Raw genomic sequence first — 9,936 nt, 5'->3', positions numbered from 1 at the left:
AAAGAATTAAGGCAGTTCTGAAAAATGGGGTCCAACCCGGTACTAGCAAGGTGTACCTAATAAAGTGGCCAGTGAGTGTATATGCATGCCTCGCACATCTGTGCATTCACGCTCAATTTCAGCCGAAAGTCGATTACTCTGTAAAGCCTAATCTGATGGATAGGTTTTTATTCTGGTAAAATGCAAATAGTAGGACATTATTATAATGGTCAATTGGTTTAAAAGCAACACACCATACACACATACAATTGGTAAAATACATTTTAATCTCAGTGTGAACAGCTCATGTGTAGCCTCACTTGGTGATGTGAAAACGTGTTCTTTTATTTGAAGGAGAAGACAAACTACTTCTTACTTTTAGCTATTTATTTATATGTCAGAATTCCAAGCTTGTACAAGGACCATTTTTGGCGAAGAAAATCACAGTCAGCAAGCTGTTAATCTGTAACCAACCTTCCAAAAATGGATACATTCAAAAAGTCACACAAAGCATTTACAGTAAACAAAGTGATTGTGATTGGCTATTTGGTTGGGGAGGAGCCGTGGTTTAGACTTGGCTCTTCCCTTGTTGGTGCGCTTAGGCTGGTCCCAGCCCCTTGACACCCGATCCGTTCCAGGTAGAGATATCGCCGATCCGTTCCATCTAGATATATTGCCCTGCTGAAGAAAACACATACCTACTCTGATTTGTCCTTTCCTAGTCTAGTATTTTTCCATTACATCATTCTTGTGTTATGCGCATGTTGCAACATCCATCTTGATGACCTGACCCAACCTCTCCATGTATTAATCCAACGTACCACGGGACTAATGCTTGATTCATTTCTTATTTATCAACAGGCCATCACATCAGTAAATTTAGTACACTGCAGTAATATATTTTTTATAGCTGGAATTGTATACAGTCGATCTGTTGGAAAATTCATACAGTCGCCATACGTTCACAACGAGCCAGTTTCTGCTAGTTGATAGCCATCCGCTTAACCAGCTCGCATGTTTCTTTCCATGTCTTGTTGGTAGGTAGGCTACGATAGCTAGCTAGTTACAGATACTGATAAACTTCAACTGTCAATAGTGGATGTGTCAGTTATCACTGGCTGGTAAACGTTTATTTAGTATAACCCAAATATTAAATTATGTCGCCAATTATGACAGATGTTTGATTGAGAAGGGTTTTATGAGTGGATGAGCCCCCCAGCTTGAAATATGAATGTTCATACCCTATTATGACATTTTTAATGATAACAACTGTATGATACTTTTCTATCCAGTCTCAATCCCACTGAAGCCCAAAATCCATGAAAATGATTTATTACTTTATTCTGTAATCTATAGGTTGCCTTATCAAAGCCGACTCAAGCTTATTCATGTCAGCTAAAACATTTCCATTCATGCTTGATGACGGTATGAGATGACAGGATTTAAAAAAAAACAAAAAAAAACGGGAGTTGGTCCCATTACATTGTCCCATTAAAATAACCTGATATTTAATCAATTTCCACTCTTCATCTCTGTAATTCATGAGCTGCTATAATAAACTTGATTTTGCCAATCTATCTGATAAGGCAAATTTCATACCATTCTCTTTTCAAACATCCTTCACGGCTCATTACCACCTTGTGGTGGCTTTCAGCAGCACTTCACACGTCTTCACAACTCGTGTTTGTCACAGCAGCGGCATTGAGGTAGACTACATTTACGGCATTTAGCAGACGCCTTTATCCAAAGCGACATACTTAAACAAATGTATTTGTTGCAAGTGAATCATCTATTCAACAGTTGCGCAGACTACTGTTGCGATGGTAGTATGAACCTTTTAAATACTGGCCTACTAGTTTGACAACCTGGTCAGGAGCATGTCATGCTCTTTTAACAGAACCGTTAGCGCACAACATTACATTGAGGCTAATAGGACGAATGACAATACGGTATACAAAATAACTAATTTAATAGTTTAATAGAAACATACAAAATAAACAAACTGTTGTAGACAAATGGAAGTATTACAATAAGTCTAATGCTGTGTGTGCTCACAGACCTGACCTAACCTAAAACTCAAAGAATGCATTTAGTTCTCATTAAACACCATCCCAACAAAAGAACATCAGAGAAGCCCTTTGGCCTATACTATATACAGTACAATTGCATAGGATTTCAATCAAGTGTTATCAACAGGCAAGGCATCCACCAGGGATGTCCATTCAACTGTGACACAATGATCCAGATAAAGTAAAGTCAGAATGCCATTTCCTTTGGCTCGTAAACGCAAGTATCATTCACAATCGATCAAAGATCAAAAAGCACCGTAATTGTATCAGCCACAGCAACATGTAAATAGTAAAATAGTGTTAAAAAGTTTGTATCCCACACACATGGACATGACTAAATCACTGTCGTCGACAGCTTGCTTTTAGTTTATAATCCTGCTCTCAAATGATGTGTTGTTTTGCACCTCTGGGCCCCCATACCAACCTATGATTATTCACAAAAGCTGCACAAAGACAATACATTATCATTTTGGTTTTCCCTCACGCACAGCAGTCAAGCCATCAGTTGCGCTCCACTGAAACATGAATTTGGAGAGTTGCGCACAGTGTGTGAATAGAAAGGGTTGAGGTTGAGAGGCTGGCTTTGCCAGAATCAACAGTCACTGCATCATTTGGTCAAGTCAATGTGGCAGGCAACCCCAGACAGCACGTATACGTTGGCACTATGTAGTATGTATTTTTACAAGCAGTTCACACACCCATCACTCTGTGACCCTTGGTCTACCTCTCCCTCTACCTCTTCTTGTGGCCCTCCTGTTAATCCCTCTTTTCCCCCACTCTGCTGTTTGAGTCACTGTTGAGTCACTGTTGTTCTTTCTTGCCCCCTCCTCCTCTGAATCCTCAGGATCAATCTGGCGTTGACTGCTCTGGCGCTTCCTCTTCCTCCGTTTCACCTCCACCCTCTCCTGTTCAGTCCCTGAGTTTGGCTCCTGACTCTCCCCCTGCTTCTTAAAGTTAGAGCCTGGCCCATGACAGCGTTGGACGTGGCTCTTCAGACTGACGTTGTGATTGAAGCTCTTCTCGCACTGTTGGCACTTGAAAGGCCGCTCTCCTGTGTGGAGGCGCATGTGGGACTTGAGGTGACTCGCCTGCTTAAAGGAGCGTCGGCATACCTGACACATGTGGGGCTTCTCTCCTGTGTGGATCATGTTGTGTCTCTGGATAGCGTTGAAATTAAGGAATTCTTTGTTGCAGTCTTTACAAATGTGCCTTTTAGACCCGCGGTGGCTTTGAAGGTGGTTGTCCCGTAACTTAATATCACTGAATCGCTCTGGGCAGTCAGGACACTGATAAGGACACTTCTCCCTCGGGTGGCTCTCCTCGTGCGAGAGCTTATGTGGCCTGGTCTTGAATGGCTTTAGGCAGAACTTGCATGAGTGCACATAGCTCTCCTGGTGGATCCTGTTGTGACATTTGAGAGAAGCCAGGGTGGCCCATCGCTTGCCACAGTCTAGGCAGGGGTACATCTTCTTGTGCTCACAAATGTGAGTCTTCCCATTGTTGGACTCTGACGCAACAATGAATTTTCCACAGTCTGGGCAGAGCTGACGATGCAGTTTGGTATCAGAGGAATCTAAATCCTCAGCAGATTCTGAGTCCGTATTATTCTGCTCCTCAGACTGGTGCCACTCATCTGTGCTCTCCTCCTCTTCCTCTTCCTCCTCTTCCTCTTCCTCAGACGACAGACTTTCATTATCAGTCAGTGCAGTAGAGTTCTCGTTGTCACTCAAATGAAGACTGGTCTCAAAAACAAGGGTTGGAGTGTCATTCAGATTATTACAGCAGCCATCACTGTCCTCCAGTGGAAGTGGCATCATCTGAAAATATTACAATAAATAAAATGAGAAACGGAGAGCAAATGAGTGAAGTGAACTTCACTACACTCACATGTAATATCTAAACAGATACATTATTGATATTCACTATTATATTTGCTCTTCATGGGTTCGTTTAGATGAAGCACACATGGAATATTGGAAAGGAGCTTCAGAGAGAACACAACACTGGCTTCAGGTTGATCACCTATTTTAATGTTACCTGGCATTCAAATACTAAGAGTTTCTTATTAGGGATGGACATGAGTACTCAAACAGATTTTAAAACTTGATCTTTAACCAGAGATCACTTTTTTGAAATGTTATTTTTGCATCGCATCCTACTGTAAATTCGGGAAAGAAATGGCAGAGCCGCGATTAGCTGGATATTGAATAGAACTAAACTTTTTTCTCATCTCTCTGCTGTCATGCCTATCCTCTCCTCTACTCTCGGCCCCTGCGCGCGCACACAGATCACACATCTTTGCGTGATCACACGTCTTCCGTCAGAGTCAGTTTCTGACTAGTTGGACTCATTAAACTAGTGTCTGTTCTGATTCGGTACAGCAGCTTCAATAGTTTGTATTAGGTTACAAATAAAGCAAATTAGCTCTCTGGATACATTTTAGACTCCCATATTCGACTTATGGTTGGGGTACTAGACTAGATTTATTAGGTCTTTATTCAGTGTTTTCTTATATAAGTCATGTAGTAGCTGACTAGTTGGATGTGATTTCAGCAACCCTCCAATCACTGGCTCACATCCGGGGACTGAACCAGCAACCTTGGGCCTCAAGGCCAACCTTACCCCCCAAAACATTGTTGTGGGGGTGTCATTTTTACTCTCATCTCCGCTTTGTCTGTCTGCTCAATACACACTCATCATTCACTTTGAGTACTAGAAAGAATATCGTGCGAGCGCTCGAACAGTCAAAACATTTCAAATGCCCATTCCTATTTGATGAGCTAGTATACACGATGGGGGTCTCCAGACTGCAACCATGTCATATTGTGTGAGTTCAATTGTTAATTGATCATTTGTTTGACACTTACTCATTTGTTTACATTGTGCTACTGAAACGTAGTAAAAGACAAAAGTAGTAAAGAAAGGTTAGTCTGCAAGGCATGACAATGGCTCCAAGCATTGGTTTGCAGAAAATAATGTACCCTACCGTATGGGTCTGATTTCCAGCTGGGATGTTGGCAATGAGGGGCTGACTCCTCCATTGGTTTTTGTGGTCACAATGATGGCATTGCTGGTTTACAATGAGAAGGGTACCGTGGACAATTTTTTCTATGCTACAGGAGCTGCTACACACCGGGCAGGTCCGCCGGAATAACTGAAGGATGCGATCTTCATTTATAACATACTTAGCTTCCATTTGCAAAGAGGAAAATCTGAGAGAAAAGAGGGAAATATTTTTTTAAATCTGCTCCAAGCATGCAAAACAGGTTTACAAGTACTATGCCTATGTTTTACAAGAACTATGCACATTTTTATTTGAATAGTCAATCAGATTCTGAGGTCAGAGTTTAAGAATTTCGATTAGGCTGTGGGCCATCAGTGATCATCAGTAAGGCCCAGAGAAATTCTTGACTTGTTTTTTCTCTGATAGTGCCATCCCCAAGCACCAGGACGACATGGCACCGTCTCAAACCATGTGTTGATGCAAGAGTCGCAAACCCATAACACTCACAATACTTTAACCAGAATGCATATAAACTTCTCTTTTAATGTTGTAGAAGCATAGCGAATCAGGTACATGAATTTAAAGTAAGGCCATGCAAACTTGATTAAATCTTTAACGGATTTTCAGAAAAAGTGAAGCTAGCAGGCGAAAAAAAAGACAAGTGTATCACATATTATGCAACATTTCAGTTGGATTATTGGTAACTTTAGTATGGGGGAACACTTATAAGGCACTAATTTGTAGTTTAGGAATAATACGTTTGTTATGTTTTTAAGTAGTAGCTAATTGGCCGATTTTGGGGTACTAGACTAGATCTATTAGGTCTTTATTCAGTGTTTTCTTATATAAGTCATGTAGTAGCTGACTAGTTGGATGTGATTTCAGCAACCCTCCAATCACTGGCTCACATCCGGGGACTGAACCAGCGACCTTGGGCCTCAAGGCCAACCTTACCCCCCAAAACATTGTTGTGGGGGTGTGTGTGTGTGTGCGGGTGTCTTGAGGGGATAGGTAGAAAGCAAAGCCTTATAAGCTACAAATTAGTGCCTAATATGTGTTCACTAAAATAGTGTTACTGCGATTATTAAATACATTAATGAATTTGGGGGCCCTAGGCTCAAGTTTGTATGGCCTAAACCATGCAAAAATCTATTGCTAGCAGTACAATTAAAGAATTGTAGAATTAAAAAACATTTTTCAAATAATTTAGAATGTTAGGCTTTTTGTCAGATAGAAATGATTGACTATGGGCTCTAATCAATAGCACTAGTGGACTCATTTTACACAAAACAGTCAACTACCTTTCCTGATCGATTTCATCTGGATGATCATGAGAATAATCCGATCTTCTGTCATGCAAATCCTCGGTTGTACATGAAACGGAGACACCTTGTACTAGGTTCACTTGGATGGCTGGAAATAATAATATTAAAAAAAAGTGACAGAAGGTTAAGGGTGCACAATTTCTACTTTTCCTAGATTTTTGCATGACTAATTTCCCTTTTGTCATTGAGTTTAGGGCTTGCTTATATAGAACTAGGCTACGTTTCCAAGATGTTTGTCAAGTTTTCGCAATGCCTGCTTTAAGACGCACATTTCTTATACCAGGGTAAGAGTATACCTGGGTGCAAGCTTCTTCTGGCAGATTTGTTTACTCGAGTGGGGCAACAGCAACCATAGTGTTTCTTAGTGAGGAGTTAAATCTGTCTGTCATGGTATTTATTTGGCAAGGGATGGAGGCTGGGAGGTCATCAATGAACCTTTGGGTAGTTTTAGCGACTGGAGAATAATTTTGCTTCAGTGAATGGTGGGCCAGAGAATTTATATAGGCATATAGGTGAGTAACTGGCTTTTTTTTGACTCTGCGCTCGATTCTCATAATGGAATGATGATGAGACAACCAGTCATAATACAACCAGGAGTGCGATTTGAATGCTGGAGCGAGTGATTTAGAATGCTATGAGCTGTGCAACTTGATTAGAACACATATTAGCAACACCTATCCTCCTCATAAATTGCAGCAGGCACATACTGTATCTCCTATTCGTTTACAGAAAGCTAAACTGGCCAATTGCGTAATCATTTTCCTCACCGATGATGACCTGATGATGATCCTATCCATAAAATGCCCCAAATCCGTACAAATAATATTTTTGGGAGTACTCTGCACACACCTAGGGAATAGTCCCTTAAATTCCAGAATTCAAGTAAATCGTGTCACAAAATATGGTTAGGCCCCTGTTTTAGTCTGTCTTTAAAGATAATAGAACAAGTCAAGTTTCTCACCCTTGGATGTTGGTTCTTTGAAGTAATGAGTTGAACTGTCACGTGTTTCTGGGCTATCACATTGACATCCAATATCTGTTGTTTTCACCTAAACAAACATAAAAAGGTGCAATAACATACCATGACAATGACTAATTCCAGGGTTACCAATAGGGGAGTGGCCTATTAATGATCAACACTCCAATACAACCTTGCTCCTTTGATTAGACTTTGAGCCAAAATTAAGTACAGTGAGAAAAACGTGTTTCTGCATTTGCACCTGGGACGCGCAAATTGCCTGACCCACTGGAAAAAGTTTGTCCCACAAATGTACAGTAGCTTGCTGACTAGTGTACTTACTACAGGCCTATAAATGCAAATCAAACCTGAAAAGGTAAGGACTGGGATGTTTTTTCAACAATAGGAGGGCTGTGAACATTTGTGTTTTACTCATGTTTGCACATTGTCCTTATCGGTTTAGGTTAAGGTGTGTAATGTCTATGGTCTTCCCATGTCATCATGCCAGCAGTGGCTACATTACTAGTTTCCGGGGTGGAGAACGGCTACCATTGGATTTCAAGCCACTCAACCATCTTCTAATTATAGAAAGTCTTGCATGCTTTGCCAGGTAGGATATTCCATAACTGAAATGAGGAGAAGAGACCACATGGCAGGTACCCTGTACTCACAGACAACAGCTGGGACCACAGACCAAGACAAAGAGAGCGATATGCTTCCATTCCAAGGAGAAGCAACTGCAGGGCTCCTCAGCGCCTCGCTCTAAAACCTGCCAGCCTCGATCTTGTGACTCTCGTCTCAAGCAGCCAAAATGTTGGAGCAAGTCGGACAGATTTTATCCCCATCACGCAACAGGCATTGAAAAGCGCTGATTGGAAACTGCTCAAAATGTAACCTTTCAAACTAGGGCTCCTTTCCATTCCAACTTGACACATCCCTTCCCTTGCTCCTTCCTATCGAGTGAGCCCTTCTGTGACATTTTGATTGACATTTCTGTGAGTGAGCCCTACCTGAGTGAAGGGGATTGAGTGAGGGATAGCCCGAGCAACTGTTAGTGGTGGCTGTTTCACACTTCTCCACTAATGCTGTTCGGCCGTGTTGAATGAATTGGGAATACCCTTTGTGATGAAGAGATGTCTCTGTTGCTGGCATTGATGGTTGCTGGCTGAGGCGTGTGATTCTTGTCTTGGTAACCCAGTTCACTGGGGGCTGCTTTTAGCTCACGGGTTCTTCTCGCGTTGTTCTAGACCAGAGGGAGTACTGAGTACGTTCTGTGGGCGGACAGACCAACATGGCGACGAGGAAGTCCACATTTTGTTGGCGGATAAGCGATACGAGCTACTACTGTTGAAATTAATCGGGTGACGTCAGACTTCAATGTGTCCATTATTTTATACAGTCATGGTTTCAAACACGGCAAACAACTTCAGCTACCGTGGCCGCCCCCACCCCCGCCGCCCTGGCACTGTGGTGGCCAGAGGAAAAATAGGTGCACAAAAGTTGCCATTTAAAATACTAAATTATGATAAACATGAAACAAAACATCACTCATACTGACATGTTATGGATATTTTACATATAAAAAAATAATAATGATTGAAGAGATTGACGATTAAGTCTGAAAAAACATCCGATATATGAATTTTAGGCCATATATGATTAGACTTACCAGAAGCTTTTCATGACGGTTCTCGCCGAGAAAAATCGATGGTACAGCATCTGACTTCAAGCGCAGACAACCGGAGTTTACAAAACATTCGTCTGTAAAATGAGCACTGCAGATATGAGTAGTCTTATCCGACCATTGGAAATTCTCACCATTACTCTTGAAAAGAAACTGCATCCACTCTCGCTTGTTCTTTGGTTCTCTGGGCAACTTAAAAACTGATAATAACGAGTAAGCTGATACACATCCCAACACCGAGCAGGTAACCATGTCGGCAGCTTGCCCCGGGCAGCGGCGGTGTGGGGCAATTAGGGTCCAGCTTCCGGTCTCGTCGCTTTGCAATGTGACGCGTTGCTGATGTATCTGCCATTTATCTGACGCTTTCATCCAAAGCGACTTACATTGCAGTGAGTGCATACATTTCAGTATATATGGTCCCAGTGGGAATCAAACCCACAACCTAAGTGTTGTTAGCGCCATGCTCTACCAACTGAGCCACAGAGGATCATGCTGATGCTGTCATCGTCGCCGCTGTCAGGCACTTTGCAGTCCACCTTCCCAGTGGAGGGATGGGTCAGGAGAGTCGATGTGTCTGGAGCATGGGACGAACTTTCCTCCTATGTAATTCTCCAAAACCAGATGCGTGTGTTGATCCGCAGTTTTCTCCATGGCTGTCAAATAATACCGCCGTTTTAAAAAAGGAAATTGTAAAAAAAAAAAAAAAAAGAGATGGAGTGACAGGCTACCAATTGGAAGTCCTGAACTGGTTATTGATAAAATACACCAATGCACCAATCGATGTCATGAAGAGGCAGGCTTACAAACTACTAGCTGTTCATTGACTAAAGAATGAGGATGCAATCTGTTTTCATATTTCTATGGAAAGGGAAAACGGCCATATTACGTGGATCACAGGCAGATATTCGTTTCATTAG

At 41.8% G+C, this 9,936-nt stretch overlaps 1 protein-coding gene across 2 annotated transcripts; it reads right to left on the bottom strand.

Annotated features, from left to right (window-relative positions):
• Nucleotides 1-381: 381 nt before the first annotated feature.
• On the bottom strand, nt 382-7,615 carry LOC310818943 (uncharacterized protein). 2 transcript variants are annotated; one of them, XM_083690060.1, is made up of 4 exons: nt 7,339-7,615; nt 6,354-6,465; nt 5,035-5,260; nt 382-3,865 (listed from the first exon to the last, which is right to left on the bottom strand). In XM_083690060.1, exons 3-4 carry the CDS (start codon nt 5,242-5,244, stop codon nt 2,750-2,752), a joined length of 1,326 nt encoding a protein of 441 aa, XP_083546186.1. In that variant the 5' UTR covers nt 5,245-5,260; nt 6,354-6,465; nt 7,339-7,615; the 3' UTR covers nt 382-2,749. The 2 variants fall into 2 exon arrangements, with proteins under 2 accessions (XP_083546186.1, XP_083546187.1); XM_083690061.1 differs by lacking the exon at nt 7,339-7,615 and having other exon boundaries at nt 6,351-6,386.
• Between the last annotated feature and the right edge of the window lie 2,321 nt (nt 7,616-9,936).

Source organism: Argentina silus (assembly GCF_951799395.1).
Source record: "Argentina silus genome assembly, chromosome: 18".
Lineage (NCBI taxonomy): Eukaryota > Metazoa > Chordata > Actinopteri > Argentiniformes > Argentinidae > Argentina > Argentina silus.
The sequence above is the reverse complement of the archived record's forward strand: the minus strand, read 5'-3'. Positions and strand labels throughout refer to the sequence as shown.

Bases quoted from the DNA above. Each gene is read 5' to 3' on its own strand.
- LOC310818943 (XM_083690060.1), bottom strand. From the start codon at position 5,244: ATGGAAGCTAAGTATGTTATAAATGAAGATCGCATCCTTCAGTTATTC. The intron at 3,866-5,034 runs GTAGGGTACATT...TAATATTTTCAG, and splicing joins CTGGAAATCAGACCCATACG to ATGATGCCACTTCCACTGGA.